The sequence below is a fragment of the Varanus komodoensis genome, unplaced genomic scaffold (assembly GCF_004798865.1).
Source record: "Varanus komodoensis strain SLA01 unplaced genomic scaffold, ASM479886v1 scaffold27, whole genome shotgun sequence".
Classification (NCBI taxonomy): Eukaryota; Metazoa; Chordata; class Lepidosauria; order Squamata; family Varanidae; genus Varanus; species Varanus komodoensis.
Window position 1 is genome coordinate 10508552 of NW_025335701.1, and position 17888 is coordinate 10526439.

The 17888-nt window shown below is 50.0% G+C and overlaps 1 protein-coding gene across 1 annotated transcript in view; it reads left to right on the forward strand.

Annotated features, from left to right (window-relative positions):
- Positions 1-12462, forward strand: part of RFWD3 (ring finger and WD repeat domain 3) — a 12703-nt gene extending 241 nt beyond the window's left edge. The window contains exons 2-13 of the mRNA XM_044433921.1: positions 26-85; positions 1681-1886; positions 3645-3736; positions 3821-4018; positions 5123-5214; positions 5855-5969; positions 6740-6965; positions 7082-7232; positions 7405-7581; positions 8530-8744; positions 9853-10070; positions 10633-12462. Coding sequence (XP_044289856.1) covers positions 26-85; positions 1681-1886; positions 3645-3736; positions 3821-4018; positions 5123-5214; positions 5855-5969; positions 6740-6965; positions 7082-7232; positions 7405-7581; positions 8530-8744; positions 9853-10070; positions 10633-10776 — 1894 coding nt within the window. The 3' untranslated portion in view covers positions 10777-12462. The remainder of the gene's footprint in view (positions 1-25; positions 86-1680; positions 1887-3644; positions 3737-3820; positions 4019-5122; positions 5215-5854; positions 5970-6739; positions 6966-7081; positions 7233-7404; positions 7582-8529; positions 8745-9852; positions 10071-10632) is intronic.
- The last annotated feature ends 5426 nt before the right edge of the window (positions 12463-17888 follow it).

The window sequence follows — 17888 nt, forward strand, 5'->3', positions numbered from 1 at the left end:
CGCGGAGGCCGCCGCGCGCCGGCAGGAACCCCCCGCGGAGCCACCGGCGCGCCCGCGCCGCCTCGCAGCGGGCCGCCCGGAGCAGGTGAGGGAGGCCGGGCGCCCGCGGGCTCCCTGGGGGGCGCCCGCGGCGGCGGGGCGGGCGCTTCGAGACGGGCCCCTACTGGCGCGGGGGGCAGCTTGTCCCGAAATAAAGCCGTGCGCTGCGGCTTCGCTGGCTTGTTAGGAGAGATTGGGGGCAGAGGAAAGGGGGCAGCTTCACCCCGCCCCCGACCGCAGGCTCCCCGCTTTCCCTTTGCTTGGCTGGGTTGGAGGCCGGGCAGCGCCTGTGTTTGGGCCGGGGAAGGGCCGGGCCCTGTCCAGCGCCTCCAGCCCAGGAAGGCCAGGTTGGAGGTGGCGGGGCTGGGGGAAGCGTGGGTCTTGCATCGGTGCCCCTCTTGGCCGCTTCCCTGCAGCGAGGAAGAAGAAGCCGGTCGGGCAGGGCTGCAAGGACTTTGGTTGCACATCTGGCCCCACGGCTTCCCCCTCTGTATTCACTTTCCTGCTGGGAAGATACTTAAGACCACTTAACCCAGCTCGTTCCACATTCCTTGCTTACTGGCTTCATTTAATACCACGTCACAAGCAAAGTAGTTAATTTTTTGATCAATGAATTTCCCAACTTTGCCCCATTCGTTGTGGCACAAGTGGGCATTGTGCTGATTTAAATGGATAGTCTGAGTATTTTGCAAGGAAAGCACAGGAGTGGCTGGATTGTGGCTCTTCATATGCTTTAGCTGACAGCTCCATCACCCTTCATTGACTCCCTGCACTGAACTCCCTGGATGCTCCTCAGGTGCTGCTGGTCCAACCGTAGATGATAGGATACGGTAGATGGAGAGAAAATGTTTAAGAATTTGTTGAGTATCACTGAGCTGCAGAGTTGACCGTTGTTCTGTGGGATGAACCGTGCAAGTGGAAGATGGCACATGATGCAAGGCCAAGTTATTTATTTACATGACTTTTATCCTATTTCTCAGTTCAAAGGGCTCCTAGAGCAGTTTGCTTTCAGTAGAAGGAGGGTCCTTCTCACAGGCTTACAGTCTAAAAAGTATTTGAAGGGACATCTTCTATATACACCTGCCTGAACTTGAAGACCTTACATGGAGGTCCTTCTCTGGGAGCCCTCCTTGAAGGAGGTTAGAAGTGGCTACCTGGAGAAGGGCCTTTTCTGTGGTGGTACCCTGGCTTTGGAATCTGCTCCCTAGAGAGGTGTGCCTGGTGCCAGCACTTTATTCTTTTCAGTACCTTGCCAAAACTTTTTTATTTTCCCTGTACTTTAACGGCTGATAGATTTTAAATTGGAATTTTATTATATCTTTTATACTGTATTTTCATTTGCTGTTCTTGGTTTGTAAGCTGTCTTGAGGTGCACTTTGGTAAAGACAGGGCAGAAATGTTTTAGCTAAATAAATGAAAAGACACAACATGTAGAGGGAAAAGGATGGGAAGGAAAGAAGGGAAAGTCGACTATCAGCAGAGCTAGTGGAACAGTACTGCTTCCCCTCTCACCTCACTTTATCGCAGTCTGCTGGAATTTAAGATTTGATGATTAATTGTGGGTTTGGGGGAGCGTTTGTTAAATGCTGGAGCTTGTGGCTTACGTAACATACTAAGGACAGTCTATTCTTGGGGGTTCAGTTCCACAGCACCACTTGACAGCTACTTCCAAGTCAGCAGAACGCAAGCCGCCGCAGCATCTCACCAACGGCCAGGTCACAGCGGGAACAGTTCAGATGAGACTGTGGTTCTGAGTGACTCGGAGAACAACAGTGGCAGTTCCTCTGAAGGGGAAGGGGAACTTACTGGAGCCCTTGAGGAGCCACCTGAACCAGCCAGCTTGGGAGGTTTGTTTGGGTTCCACTTCTTTTTCAGGAGCCAGATGCTTCAGAAAAGGCCCATATGAACGGAAGAAAAGCCCTGCTGGATCAGACCACAGTCTAGTCCAGCACGTTGTACACACAGTGGCAGACCAACTGCCTGCAGGATCCCTCCAGCAGGACGGGTGCAAGACCTCCACCTATCCAAGCTCCTCAGAAACGGGTGTGTGCAGGCAGACCTCCTCTGGTGAAGGAGGAAGCCTGTGGCCTGCAAGGATAGTCTTCTCCTTTGTGAATCAGTCCGATTCCCTTTTAAAGCTGTCCAGATTGGCAGCCATCCCCACTTCCCATGGCAGCAGATTCCAAAGTTGAACTGTACGCTGTGTGAAGAAGTACTTCCTTTTGTCTGTCCTAAACTTCCCTCTGATCAGGTCGCTCATCCTCTCTGCTATGTTTTTTTAATTATTATTTATTTATTTTATTTAAACAACTTATATGCCGCCCCATCGCATGAACCTCGGCGTGGCTTACAATCATTACAATTTTTCAGGGCATGGGCACTGTTTGTTCAACCAGGGCTGTTTGACAGCTGTGGTGAGCCAAACTCAGCTTTTAATTTGAGTTGTCAAATAGCGAAGCCTCATATTCTCCTGGGATACTGCCAGGAGCACTGAGAGGGAAGGAAATGGTGGGAAGGAGAGTTACTACCATGAGCCTGATTGTCAGGCACATCAAAGTGAAAAAAATTGAACTTAAGTTTGCTTGTCGGGATGTGTGGGTTGGCTACGAAATGTTTGGTATTGCTAATCCACTGTGTTAGTTGCTGAGTAAATGTTGCTTTAATTCTGGGGATTTTATAATTCCATTTAAATGTATTCTGCATATTTATACAAAATCTTCTGATGTCTTCTAACGAGAAATGCTAATTTTGTTTTACAAGGGCTTTTCATAACTATCTTCTAACATGTTTTCTATTCAATAGCTGTAGAGAGAGTATTTCTCATTTTCTTTTTAGTACCCGTAAGAGCTTCCGCAGCCCCCTTTATAATTCATATTGGTAATCAATGACTATTTTTCCTAGATTTACTTTATAACCTATTAAATCTAATAACTTTCTCCAGCAAATTTGTTGTTCTTTGCTGATTACTCCTGCCACTTGTTAAACTTGCCTGGGCTTATCAGTCTTTCCAAATGAAGCTGATTGGACAGCTTATCAGTCAGGACAGCTATCAAATCACGCAGTGCACGGCTGAACGAGAGAATTCACTGTCATGGGATGCAGCCATAGCTTCCCATTTGGGTGGTTTGGGGAGGAGATTGGACAAATGGGTGGCGAGGCAGGCTGTGGTGGCTGCTAGCCTTCGTGGTTCTCCGCTACCTTCAGCATTGGGTGGGATGGCCGTGTGCCTCAGCGACTGGCGAACTTGGGCAGGAGGGTGCTGCTGCGCTTGTATCCTGCTTGTGGAATCCTGTGGGCGTCTGGCTGGCCGCAGCATGAGTAGAATCCTGGACTGGGAAGATCCCGAAGGACTCTTATGAGGAGGCCGCTCTCTGTGCTCCTTCATCCCCTTAAACAGCAGTGACTTTGTGTTCAGTAGTTTCAAATGGTTCCTCTGGGTTTGTTTTACAGGCCAGTCCTATACAGTCATGCATGAAACCTTTCCTTTAAGATCCCAGTGAGTTGATTGTGAGCCTACGATGTCACTCTGGCTCTGAATGCAGTCCTGTCGGTCCGTGTTCCCTGGCCCTTTCCGTCTGATGTATTCCTTTGTTTCTGCTTTCCAGTGTCTGGCTCAGCCCACGTGGCACCTCCTGGAGACGCTTCTGGTGACCCAGAGGAGGCTGACCTGCCAGGCACCACGGTCCAGCAGAAGGTGGTAAAGGCCGAGGGACAATGGGTCGGGTTCTAGTCAGCCATGCTTACGTGTGCCTGACCCCCCTTCCACGTCCTCCTCTTCCAGACAACCCCGTTAAAAGGAGAGGATCCCTCGGTCCTGCCATTTCCTGCAGAGGAGGAGAGCGGTGACACCTGCGCCATTTGCTTCGAGGAGTGGACAAATGCCGGGGAGCATCGGCTCTCCGCGCTGCGCTGTGGGCACCTCTTTGGATATGGCTGCATTGAGAAGTGGCTGAAGGGGCAGGCAGGGAAGTGCCCGCAGGTAAACGTCCGCTGCCTGTCTCGCTGGAACTGGTCCGGCCTCCCAGTGAACAAAGATAAGATTTAAGGCAGCGGTGCAGATAGATTGGGGTGGTGTGACTCTTGCTCAGCACCTGCAACTCCAGACCTCTCAACTATCAGAGCTGTATTGGAGTGCATTCCCCTAGCATTAGCAGCTTTGATCTTCGTACCTGCATCCTGGCAGGAAACACAGTAGTCTGGGCATGCCAGACTTCCAGTAGAGCAAAATAGCAACGCTTCACACTTGCCTCCCTCCTGAATCTTGGAAAAGTGTCTTAGTTTGTCTTGACTTTCTTTAACTACTGAGGTCAATGGGTTCTTGCAAGAAATGGTTCTTCTGTAGGCGTATTCATTTTTATTCTTTTCTTCCTCCTCCCCTCACCCCAATTAGATTTCGTGGCATCTTCCTGCAGCTGTTCTCCCCGTGGCTTGTCTTCTGCAGATCCCACTCTGTTTTTCACTGCTCATCTCTGAACTCTGTCCAGTTTGTAGACGTCCTTCTTAAAAGTCTGGGCAGTGGTGCCATCAGCTGCTTCTGCCCTTTGGTCACACTCTTTTTGTCAAGAGGCTATTCATATACTAGTCGATAGAACAGTGGCAGCGCTTCCTGCACAGGTTAATGCCAGCAGTGGCTTTTCTTGGACGGGTGAAAGAGCAGGGGAAAAAACCCGCCTTCCCTAGCGTTTTCTCAGCATGTCGCACAACTTGCGCGGGGTTTTGCCTGGGCCCAGTCACGTGTGCAAGGCCCCAGGAGTTGTGTGGCGGGCACGCTCGGACGCAACAGCGATCGGTCCGCTCTTGCCTGTTTAGGGAGTACTGCTGATGCTTCAGGAGAGCTCCTTGAGATGAGGGGAGGGCTCACAGCAGATGCCCCAGCCTTCTCCAAACTGGTGCCCCCCTGATGTGTTGGACCACAGCTCCCAGCAGCTGACTGAGAGTTGTGATCAAACACACATGAAAGTTAGGCAGAGCTGCTGCAGACATTCTCTTCTGCTTTTGCAAAGAGCGGAAACAACAGGTGGGCCACCCAGGTAGTGGCAGTGACCAGAAGCTGGCTCACCTTTGCCCCCTGTTTGCCTTCCAGTGCAATAAGAAAGCAAAGCGCTCTGACATAGTTGTGCTGTACGCCCGGACTCTGAAAGCCTTGGACACCAGTGAACAGGAACACATGAAAAGGTATTTGCTCCCAAATGTCTTCCTATTGGTGGGGAGAATTTGTGCTTGGCATAACCGCTTACTGGTTGTCTGTTGTTCGAACGGTTCTTAGTGCACCAGAGAACAGCTGGCGCTAGGGAGATTAAACGTAAGTTAATAATAAGCCCCTGACTTTGCCAGCCATTGCTGAGGCCTTTGGTCTACTGTACTTCCAAAATTCAAGTTTGTCAGGAACAGAACGTAGGATGCCAGTGAAGTTGCAGATCCTGCCCCCTAACATCAGATTTTGGCTTGGGGCACCATGGCTTAGGCCTGCATTAGCTGACTGGGATTTAGACAGCCACACGTAAAGTCTTGCCTGGTTCTCTCCCCTTTTTGTGTTGGGAGAGTGGAGTGGATCAAATGAGGTGACTGTTACATTATTGGGTTGAATCACCTGTGGTCACACTGGGCGAAAGTGTTACTTTTCAGCTGTCTTTTTAAAAAATTCAAGAGAACTTTGGATTTGTTTCTGATTGTTCCTGGGCAAGTGGAAAAGTAAAATGAGGGAATCCCATGGGCAGGAGGCAGTGGGCCAGGTTGGCTGAGGGAATTGCTTCAGGCAGCAGATTCAGAATCCCAGTTGTGTGACACTGGAGTTTGAGCTACTCTTCTTCTGCAGTTCTTTAGAAAAGGAGCAAATGTTGCGAAGAAAAGCAGAGCTGGAATCAGCTCAGAGCCGCCTCCAGCTGCAGGTCTTGACGGATGAGTGCAGTAAACTTCGGCAGCAGGTTCAGGTAGGTGAGCTTGTAGCTCAGACCAGCAGGGCCTTCTCACTGGCCCTCTCTTTCCCAAGAGTCTTTCCAAAGAAAATGAACATGCAATTTTAGGAAAGCGTGAATGGTTATCTGGGGAGTGGAACACCCCTTCTTTGACGCTCTGATTTTGGCAGAATGTGACTCTGTTTGTCAAAAGAGCATGGATTTGCTGAGGTTAATGTTACACAGTTAATGCAGATGTTAGTCTTGGGGCCAGAATTGGAATCCCAGCCTGTGCAAAATGGTACAGAGACATTTCCAAGATGGGTATTTTACTCAGAAAGACAAGATGAATTCCCATATGGAGTCTCTTCCTCTTGTCCCCCCACCCCGGCCCATTCCAGCATTGCAGTAGCAGGAAAGATGCCAGAGAGACATACAGGACATCCCCCGATAGATCACCGGAGAAACCCTTCTAAAATTGCTCTCCCTTCCCCTCATCTCGGCCTGCATGCTGTGAAATGTTTCCCATGTCCACACACGGGAAGGCATCAGTGTCGCCTGTCCAGCATTGGAAGGGACAACAGGAGGGCCTAGCAGGGGGTGAAGGAAGTCATGCTAGCCCAGGCAAGAGGCATACGTCGAGGGAAGGACAGCAGACCTGTGAGCTTGCGGAGGTGAGCTGCTGGTCTCTGTCATTTTTCTTCCGGCTAAAGCAACAAGACCATTGTCCCGGCTGTTCCCGCGCATGGAAGCGCATAGCACTCCGGGTGCCACACCTGCATGCTCCTCCCCTTCCCGTTCTGCAGGAGCTGAAGGCCCTGATGGCCCGGCACAGCGGCGGCTCCTCTCAGCAGCCGAGCAACTCCCGCTCTTGCTTCCCAGGCTGCCTCTCCAGCCAGGGCCAGCACAAGTACCATTTCGAGAGAGCCTTTTTGGTGTCGCAGGCGGGCAACTGCCGCGTCATGGCCTACTGCGACCCGCTGAGTTGCCTCGTGGTGTCACAGCCCTCTCCACAAAGCACCCTGCTTCCCGGTAAGTCACCAGCTGGAAACTGCCCCAGAAACGGGGGCCTTTCCCTGACCCAGCCAGCCGCGGAAACTGGGCCTCAGCACGGCAAGCCCCCAGACCGCCCTCCCTTGCTGTCTTAGGCTGGGGAGTCAAGATGATGAGTGCCGTCAACCTGAAGAGCAGCCAGTATGTCCCCATCCACAGCAAGCAGATCCGGGGCCTGGCCTTCAGCAGCCGCGCTGACGGCCTGCTCCTGTCTGCCGCCCTGGACCACACGCTCACGCTCACAAGGTGAGGGCGGCAGGTGCGGGAGCGCTGCTCTCCCCTCCCCCGGCCCCGGAGCCGGTCTGGCCCGGGCCTGGGAGCAGCTCCTGCCTTGTCTCGGGGAGCCCGCGCCGGGCGGTGCTTGCACCCTGGATGGGAGCGAGCACGGCAGTCACCGACCACTCTGCCCTTCGCTCAGCCTGACGACGAACACGGTTGTGCAGACGTACAACGCCGGCCGCCCCGTCTGGAGCTGCTGCTGGTGCCTGGATGACACCAACTACGTCTACGCGGGACTGGTCAACGGCGCTGTCCTGGTTTACGACCTGCGGGACACGAGCGCTCACGTCCAGGAGCTCGCACCACAGAAATCCAGGTATAGTTCCAGCTTTCTGTGGAAATACGAAATGTCCCAAGATGTTGACGCCAGGGGGGGGGAAAATACATTTCTTTTTAAGCTTGGCTCTCCCTCCCCACTTCAGAGCGGTCCTTGAACCGGCCTGCTGGATTTGTATTTGCATGTGTGGTTTTTTTCTGTCTTTTATGTTTTGTTGCGTGCAAAGGGCTTCAAGGTATTTTCAGATTAATAGCAGTATATAAATATTGCTGAAAAATAACCGAGAGCCTTTTTGATGCAACTCTTTAAACATTTGTAATGCTTCTATTAAAAAAATGTAACAAATGGGAAGTCACAGTTCCATCTTTTTAAATTGGAGTGTTGGTATTTTGTTATGTTTTGGAACTGATACACTGAAGGCCATGCAGTAAACTAAAAGCACTCCTCTTAACCTTCTGCTGATTAGCGATCCCATCCTAGTTCCATTCGATCTTTACTGTAAACCGTTCTGGGAACCATAAATGGCTGTTGAATGGTATATAAAATCATTAAGTAAATAAAACAATTTCCGAGGAGGAAACAGAACAATTAGTGGTACTTTCTGTTTGTTTAGCACTCTTTGCTGATCCAAAGTCACTTTGTGGCTTCAGGTCACCCTTCCCCAACATGGGGCCCTCCACTTGAGTGTCCATCAGCCCCATGCAGTGTGACCAGTGGTCGAGAATGCAAGGTGTTGGACCTGAAGCATCTGGAGGGCCCAGGAAGAGGCAGTAGCAACCCCATCCTATTCTTAGTTGGAGTGTTTGGTGGTGGTTACTCCCAAACAGGTCAGCCTCAGAATTTGGGCTGGGCGGCGTCTTCGGCTTGCAGTCTCCAGAAGTGGGCGCACAGACTTGCTTTTCAGCCTGGATACCTTTTTGCGTTAAGAAGGGGGAAAGTGGACTAGCCGGGCCTTGCTGGTTTCAGCTTACTGCTCTGCCCATCCAGGTGCCCCGTGGTATCTGTCTCATATCTTCCTCGAATGGCTTCTGCCTCCCTGCCCTACGGTGGGCTGATGGCCGGGACTCTGGAAGGAGCCTGCTTCTGGGAACAGAAGGCCAGCCGCTCCTACCAGCCTCACCACCTCCTCCTGGAGCCCGGGGGCTGCATCGACCTGCAGACGGAGGCCAGCACTCGCCACTGCCTCGCCACCTTCAGGCCCAGTAAGTTGCCGTGCGTGGATATTGGGTCCGCGCTCTTTTCACTCCACTTAGACCCTTCCGTGCTCCCCCTGAAACAGGAGGGGGGCATTATTTTGGTGGGGAAGGACCCTCACCGGGGCAAACGGGCTCTTTTGTTTCCCTAGAAGCACCTTCTGTTCCAGGAGCAGCTGTGGCTCTATATTATCTTTCCCTGTTAACTTTTAATTAGCTGCATCTTTAAAAAGCTGCACTTGTGCCCAGGGTTCTCTTGGGGCCTGCCTCTTCCCTACCTCCCACCACACCAGCTCCTGTAACGAGACTCTTCATCTTGACAACCTCTTCCCCGACCCCATTTCTTTTCATGACTGTCAACAACCAGGCCTAATAGGATTGTTGTCAACCATCCTGACTGCATAAAATCTTTTTGACCTGTAGAGTCAGGAGGAGTGCTTCGAAAGGTAACGCAGGGCCCCCTCTAGGACTGCTGAGCTTCTGCCTGCCCCACCTAACCTCAGCCCTAACTCTGTTGCCCATGACGACCTGTGTCCTGGCTGCCCTTGCTTCAAAAAATAGGGGTGGGCTGCAGTGAAAAAGGCAGCTCCCTATGTTCATGAGGGGGTGTAATCAATCGATTAAAAGCAGTAACAAACACCTTCTCGAACTTGAATTCCAACCTTGGGCTCGCCAGTCCTGGCAGGTGTCCAGTGCCTGTTCTGCAAGGGCACAAACAGGGCTCTTTGCTCACACCCGTGTGCATACAGTCCCCTGCTGCAGCGTGCAAGGATGCTAGGCCAAATAGGGAGGTGGAGAGCAGGATACCCCTGCCCCATTCCTAAAACACGCCCCCATGAAACAGCCCGAGAGCAAAGGAACGGCTCTTCCCCACTCCCCACTTCCTAAATCCAGGAAAGGGCAGTGAGGGGGCAGGGGCAGGGAAGTGGCGTTTGCTTCAGGACTCTGTCCTCCCCTAGAACTTCATGCCTTCCACAAGGGGTGGTGCATGTGCGCCGGGAGGGTGTCCCAAGGGGACGGGGCAGCCAGGCAGCAGGCTCCCCGCACGGCTGGGCAGGGCCTGCCCCGAACCCGGCGCGCAGCGTACCGTGCCGTTAAGCTTGCCTCTGCCCTGCAGATCGAAACCACGGCTGCTTGAGGTGTGTGGTGATGCAGCTGACCTGCACGCAGCTGACGGACGGGGCCGAAGAGGTGCTCTGCTCGTGCCGCCCAGTCCAGACACTTACCGCGGGTCCGACGTGCAAGCTCCTGACCAAAAATGCCATCTTCCAGAGCCCCGAAGATGATGGCAGCATTCTTGTGTGCGCTGGGGACGAGGCGTCAAACTCTGCCATGGTACTGTTTCCTCCTTGGCATTGCAGCACAGTGTTGTGGCTTCCAGTATAGAAATGCAGTCAAATTCTGGCATCCCATCGTGTGTGTGTGTGTGGGGGGGGGGGTGCTTCAGTATTTTGTTTTTCTCTGTCTTAACTGCGCAGCTCGCAAAGGCTGAGCGAGGGTGTGCTTGCGGGGAGCACTTCAGTCCTTGCTGGCGTCAAAATGCTTCTGTATGTGCCTGCCTGTGGGGTATTTCATGGCTTCAGTCCTGTATGAGGCATTGGTCTTTCCTGCCTTCCCAACTCACCTCCGTAGGCACAACCCACGGGGGGAACCCAGATGCCCCCTTCTGGTGCTGCTGTTAAATACGGGAAAGCCGCCTGCTTAGCTTGAATCCACTCAAAACGTGCCGTGAGGATAGGCCGGTTGTCATAGGAGTTTTGCTCTACTGGGCAGACTTAATCCCGTGGCTTGCCTTGCTGTAGAATCACCTGTCTCCCTGTTCTGCCCTGCATCCACTGAAGCCACAGAACGTGTTCCCCAGGAAGGTGCCCATGACCTCTTTCTGTTGATCCCACAGCTCTGGGATGCAGGGAGTGGCTCCCTGCTGCAGAAGCTCCCAGCGGACCTGCCCGTGTTGGACGTCTGTCCGTACGAGGTGAATCGCAGCAGCTTCCTTGCGACCTTGACGGAGAAGATGGTGAAGATCTACAAGTGGCAGTGACCCTCGGCCGGGCGCTTTCCTGGTGAGCCGGTCTCCCCATGGAGTCAGTTTCCCACAGGCCGGTGCTGCTGCTGACTAGATGCCAGTTGTCGCAAGCGCATCAATCATGCTGGCAAAACCGTGCACCTCAGGGTAACCCCTCCCCCCACTGCCTAGCGTAGCCCCCATGCTTGTTCTTCAGGTCCTCTTTTTATTTATGGGCAGTTGCTGCTGCTTATTCTTACAGCAAACTGTATCTTGTTCAGGATCCTCTGTTTTCCAGGATTTACTGCCATGGCCCCCCTGAAGAATGATTTGACTGCAGTTTATGTTTTGTAGCGCTTCCATTGACACTTGCTAAAATTGGTTGGAGGTTCTTAGCTTTGCTCATCATGTGACCTGGATGCTTGCAGCATCAGCAGGACCTCTCAAGTTACTTCTTCCTTACTGCCACGCGTGAAGCAGAGGGCAGCTTGCATGTCTGGTTTAGTCCATCTGCCAATAAGGAGATTGGGATTTTTCTGCTGTGAGTTCTTCCAGTGAGTCGTGCCCTGCTTATGATGGGATTTGATGGGGGCAGTGGGTAGAATTTGCTCAACACCAGCAGCTGAAGTACAGTTTCAGTGAAAAACGTAATTGTGGCTTGGTGAAGAATCAAACTTCAGGTACACATTTTTAAGTTTTATGAGACTTCCTACAGCTCTGCAGTGAGAACTGTCTCTGAGAGATCACGGGGAGTTGAAGCACAAACCCAGTTCAGAATCCTACCAAGTCTACTTGCAGAGGGAACAGACCTGCCTTGCTGAGGATGTGTGCTGGGGAAGGAAATGGGGGACATTTAGTTTTGTTCCTTGCCAAAGACCAACAATCAGGCGTTTGGTGTCAGCGGCAACACTGACTCCATCTGAGAACCTTTCTTGGCTTTGCTTGAAGCCAGCGTAAAGTGCACCTTTTGGTGTTGCCTCGGCTGTGTACCAAACTACAGAACAACATTCCCAAAGTGAGAGTTTGACTCACTGTCTTGCTGCCTGTTCCTGTTGTCCTTACCCTCATGTCATACTTGTGTTTCTGTATTGCCTTTCTTTTTTGCATAATAGGAAGAATGAAGTATGATTAGTCTAATACCTGAGGATTCTGCCGAATGGCACAGCAGGTCAGAGCAATGCTAAGTGGAGATGCGCAAACTCTGTGGAACTGGCACTAATTGCACTTCCTAAAATGCCTAAAGGGGGAAGTGAATGCCTAAAGGGCTTGTATTTGTGGATCCCCAGATCTTGTTGAAATAATGCCTCTTGTAACTGATAGTTCCTTGTGGTTTGGGAACAAGCATGGAACTGATTCTTAATTTGCCTGGAAGTTAACTGCACCCATCCCTCACCCACCGAAACACACACACACACACACACACACACAAAGTTGTCTATGCTGGCCAGGGCTGAGGGGAGTTGTAGCTGCCCAGATGTTTTGTTCAACAAGTTGGCCACCTCTCTTTAGTTCAGAATGAAAGGGAGTTTAAACAAGCTTTTACCATGATCTCTTGCAAAGGGCAACAAGCTGCAGTTCAGCTTTTAATAGCAGACCAGTCACTTTATATTAAAGTACATGATATAGAATGTAATGTAAATACATGTTTGTGGCTCTGACATCAGAATTAGAATTGTTCTGAATTGATATACTTCTGCATAATAAAGCCATTTTGTTATCAAACGCTTGACTAGGGTATGTTTGAGATTGCGATGAGTGTGCTTACAGTTGTTGTTGTTGTTGTTAGTCGCGAAGTTGTGTCCGACCCATTGCGACAGTAGCCAAGACCAAAACTGCAGCATGTGACACTGGGCTTGGTGAGGGGGTGCTGTGCATGAGATTGGGCTAAAGTTCTGTCAGAGAACTTGCTCTGCTGGACTTCACAAGCAGAGAGTAAATGTTGACTGAACTGCAGCTATTCTGCTACGAACACGGTCTTGGTCAGGAGCCGGCAGCCTTTCACACTCCAAGAGCCATTTGGACCTGTTTCCCACACAAAAGAAAACCCCGGGAGCCGCAAACCCCTTTTGACATCTGACATGAAGATCACACTGCATACATCATTTTTTACCTTAATGCTATGTATCTCTGCATTATGATTTAACTGCAGCTCTTGTCCAGTCACTAAACACCGTTATTTTTAATCTTACATTATAAACGAGTAGGACTCCTTTCATATATTTTGAATAGGAGAACAGCTTCCTGAAGAGTCAAAGCCAGTGCTAAAGGACTGCATGCATTAAACAGCAAACCCCATAAACGACCTCCTGTGCAAGCCCATTCCACACCCTTGGGGTCCTGACTGTCAGGAAGTGCTTCCTGGCATCCAGATGGAACCTTGGCTCCCTGAGCTTTGCTCCGCTGGAGCGTGTCCTGCCTTCCTCTGCAGGGGAGAACAGGTCTCTACCCACCTCCGTGTGACACCCCTTCACATACCTGTATGTCGCCAACAGGTCCCCTCTGAGTCTCCTCCAGGCTGAAGGGGCCCAGTTCCCTCAGTCTCGCCTCATACGGCATCCCCTGCAAACTGACCACCAACCTTGTGGCCCTACGCTGCACTGACTTTAACCTGGCTATATCCTTCCTGCAATGAGGGGCCCAAAACTGAGCACAATACTCCAGTTGCGGGTGCATCAGAGTCATATAGAGTGGTGGTAACACCTCTCTCGATCCAGAAGCCACACTTCTGGCTATGCCACCAAGGGTGGCGTTCGCCCTCTTGACCACTGCATCACACTGCTGACTCATGTTCAGCCTGCAGTCAACCAGCACTCCGAGGTCCCTTTCACTAGTGCTGCTCTCCAGCCACTTGTCCCCTAACCTGTACTTATGACAGCTATTCCTATGCCCCAAGTGCAAGACCTTGCACTTATCCACATTGAACGCCATCCTGTTGTCTCCTGCCCACTTCCATAGTCTGTCCAGATCCTTTTGGACCTGGAGTACCTGCTCCTCAGTTGTGGCCACTGCTCCAGTTTTAGTGTCGTCTGCGAATTTGATCAGCAGACTGTTCACCCCTTCTTCCATGTCACTGATGAAAAGATTAAACAGGATCAGCCCCAGGACAGAGCCCTGGGGGACCCCACTTGTCACTGGCCACCATCTCAATGATTCCCCACTAATGGTTACCCTCTGCTTTCGGTCAGTCAACCATGCCCTAATCCACTGGACAGTGCTTTGGTGTTTCCCAAAACTCATCAGTTTCTCCACCAGGATATCATGGGGCACTTTGTCAAAGGCCTTGCTGAAATTCAGGTAAACCACATCCATGTTATATTGCATTTTCTTAAGCACGTCCATATCATAGCAACCCCTAAACTCTGCAAGGTAAGTCAATGCAGTATTCGATTTGTGTTGTAGGCCATCAAGCTGGCTCCAACTTAGAGTGGCCCTATGAAAGGCTCACCCTTGATAGCCCTGCTATCTTGTCAACTCCAGGCTGTGGCTTCCTTTGTGAAATTGGTCCATTTCAAAGTTGGTCTTTCTTCTGCCTTCTACTTTCCCCAGCAGGTTTCCTTTGTTGTTGTTGTTAGTTGCGAAGTCACATCCGACCCATCGCGGCCCCATGGACAACATTCCTCCAGGCCTTCCTGTCCTCCACCATCCCCTGGAGTCCACCTAAGCTCACACCCACTGCCTCAGTGACTCCATCCAGCCACCTCATCCCCTGCTGTTCCCTTCTTTTGCCATCTATTGTTCCCAGCATTAGGCTCTTCTCCAGGGAGTCCTTCCTTCTCAGTAGATGGCCAAAGTATTTGAGCTTCATCTTCAGGATCTGGCCTTCCAAAGAGCAGTCAGGGTTGATCTCCTCTAGGACTGACCAGTTTGATCGCCTTGCGGTCCAAGGCACTCGCAGGAGTCTCCTCCAGCACCACAATTCAAAGGCCTCAATCCTTTGGCACTCAGCCTTCCTTATGGTCCAGCTTTCACAGCCATACATTGCAACTGGGAAAACCATCGCCTTGACTATACGCACTTTTGTTGGCAGGGTGATGTCTCTGCTTTTTAGGATGCTGTCTAGATTTGCCATAGCTTTCCTCCCCAGGAGCAAGCGTCTTTTAATTTCTTGGCTGCAGTCCCCATCTGCGGTGATCTTGGAGCCCAGGAAAATAAAATCTGTCACTACCTCCATTTCTTCCCCAACTGTTTGCCAGGAAGTGAGAGGACCGGATGCCATGATCTTAGTTTTCTTAATGTTGAGTTTCAAGCCAACTTTTGCACTCTCCTCCTTCACCGCATCAAGCGGCTCTTTAGTTCCTCTTCACTTTCTGCCATGAGAGGGGTATCATCTGCATATCTGAGGTTGTTGATACTTCTCCCAGCAATCTTAATTCCAACTGGTGATTCATCTAGCCCCACCATTCTCATGATGTGCTCAGCATATAAGTTAAATAGGCAGGGCGACAGTATACAGCCTTGCCAAACTCCTTTCTCAATTTTGAACCAATCAGTGGTTCCATGTCCAGTTCTCACTGTTGCTTCTTGACCTGCATATATGTTTCTCAAAGGACAAATAAGATGGTCTGGTACTCCCATCTCTTTAAGAACTTGCCACAATTTGTTGTGATCCACACAATCAAAGGCTTTAGCATAGTCAATGAAGTAGAAGCAGATGTTTTCTGGAACTCCCTAGCCTTCTCCATGATTCAGCAGATGTTGGCAATTTGACCTCTAGTTCCTCTCCCTCTTCAAAATCCTGCCTGTACTTCTGGTAGTTCTCGGTCCACATACTGCTGGAGCCTAAGCTTGTAGGATTTTGAGCATCACTTTGCTGGCATGTGAAATGAGTGCAATGGTGCAGTAGCTTGAACATCCTTTGGCACTGCCCTTCTTTGGGATTGGAATGTAAACTGACCTTTTCCAATCCTGTGGCCACTGCTGAGTTTTCCAGATTTGCTGGCATACTGAGTGTAGCACTTTTACTGCATCGTCTTTCAAGATTTTGAATAGCTCAGCTGGAATACTGTCGCCTCCACTAGCTTTGTTGTTGCTCAGACTTCCTAAGGCCCATTTGACTTCACATTCCAAGATGTCTGGCTCGAGATCAGTGACCACCCCATTGTGGTTATCAGGGATGTTAAGCTCTGTCTTGTATAGTTCCTCTGTGTAATCTTGCCACCTCTTCTTAATCTCTTCTACCTCTGTTAGGTCCATGCCGTTTTGGTCCTTTTTCATGCCCATCTTTGCATGAAATGTTCCCTTCATATCTCCAATTTTCTTGAAGAGATCTCTGGCCCTTCCTATTCTATTGTTTTCTTCTATTTCTTTGAACTGTTAATTTAAGAAGGCATTCTTATCTCTTCTAGCTATTCTCTGGAATTTTGCATTCAGTTGGATGTATCTTTCTCTTTCTCCCTTGCCTTTCACTTCCCTTCTTTCCTCAGCTATTTGTAAAGCTTCCTCAGACAGCCATTTTGCTTTCTTGCATTTCTTTTTCTTTGGGATGGTTTTAGTGCTACCTCTTGTACAATGTTGCGAACCTCCATCCAAAGTTTTTCAGGCACTCTGTCTATCAGATCTAATTCCATACATCTATTTGGCACCTCTACTGTATATTCATCAGGGATGATTTAGGTCATACCTGAGTGGCCTAGTGCTTTTCCCTACTTTCTTCAATTTAAGCCTAAATTTTGCAACGAGAAGCTCATGATCTGAGCCACAGTCAGCTCCTGGTCTAGTTTTTAGTGACTTTATAGAGCTGCTCCGTCTTTGGCTGCAGAGCACATAGTTAATTCCAGAAGGTGTTGTAGGCCTTCTTAGAACTTGTCAACTTCAGCCTCTTCAGAACCAGTGGTTGGGGCATAGACTTGGACTATTGTGATGTTGAATGGTTTGCCTTGGATTCGAACTGAGATCATTCTGTCATTTTGGAGACTGTATCCCAGTACTGCTTTTCCTTCTCTTTTATTATGAAGGCTACTCCATTTCTTCTGAGGGATTCTTGCCCGCAGTAGTATACCTGATGGTCATCTGAATTAAATCCACCCATTCCTGTCCATTTTAGTTCACTGATTCCTAAGATGTCGATGTTCAGTCTTGTCATCTCTTGTTTGACCACGTCCAGCTTGCCTTGAGTCATGGATCTTACATTCCAGGTTCCTGTGGAGTATAGATCTTTGCAGCATCGGACTCTCCTTTCACCACCAGGTACATCCACAACTGAGTGTCCTTTCGGCTTTGACCCAGTCGCTTCATTCTTTCTGGTGCGACTAGTACTAGCTCCCTGCTCTTCCCCAGTAGCATATTGGACACCTTCCGACCTGAGGGGCTCATCTTCCGGCATCACATCTTTTTGCCTTTTGGTACTGTCCATGGGGTTTTCATGGCAAAGATGCTGGAGTGGGCTGCCATTTCCTTCTCCAGGGGATCACGTTTCGTCAGAGCTCTCTGCTATGGCCTGTCCGTCTTGGGTGGCCCTGCACGGCAGCGCTCACAGCTTCATTGAGCTACGCAAGCCCCTTCGCCACGGCAAGGCAGTGATCCATGAAGGAGCATGTTTCCTTAGGATTATTCAAATTCAGCATTAATTTGTAACGTTTGAGGCAGCCATGGTGGAGATGCCAAGGACAAAGAAAAGGTGAGGATAAATTAGCAGTTACCTTCTCGCAGGCCCGGTTATGGGCATTCATCAGACCAGTGTGTAAAAGCAGGGCATCAAGAATAATTGCTGTCTCCAACCAATTGCATGGAATCACACCATGCTTTAAAACATACACAAACCCAGCAAGGGAAATTTACTGCCTTTATGGATTTAAAGGAAGCCTTTGATTCTATTCCCAGGAGTAAGTTATGGCAGGAAATAGATTATATTCTTGCCGACAAGACTTTTGTATCTTATTAAAGCTCTGTACAGCAATAGCATTTTACAAATTAGATGTGGCAAGTCGAGGATTGCTGACTAAAGGCATAGTTGTTCCCGGGGGAGTTAGGCAAGGTTATATCCTTTTGCCCCTACTTGGTTCAATTTATTTCTAAATGCTCTTGGATGTTCTTTTTCATATCATTTTATGAATTTTGCAAGGTAAATTACAAATAAAACATTACAATTAGAATAAAAAATATACATAGAATTAAAATAAACCATGAAACTATGTACCCCATTGGATACA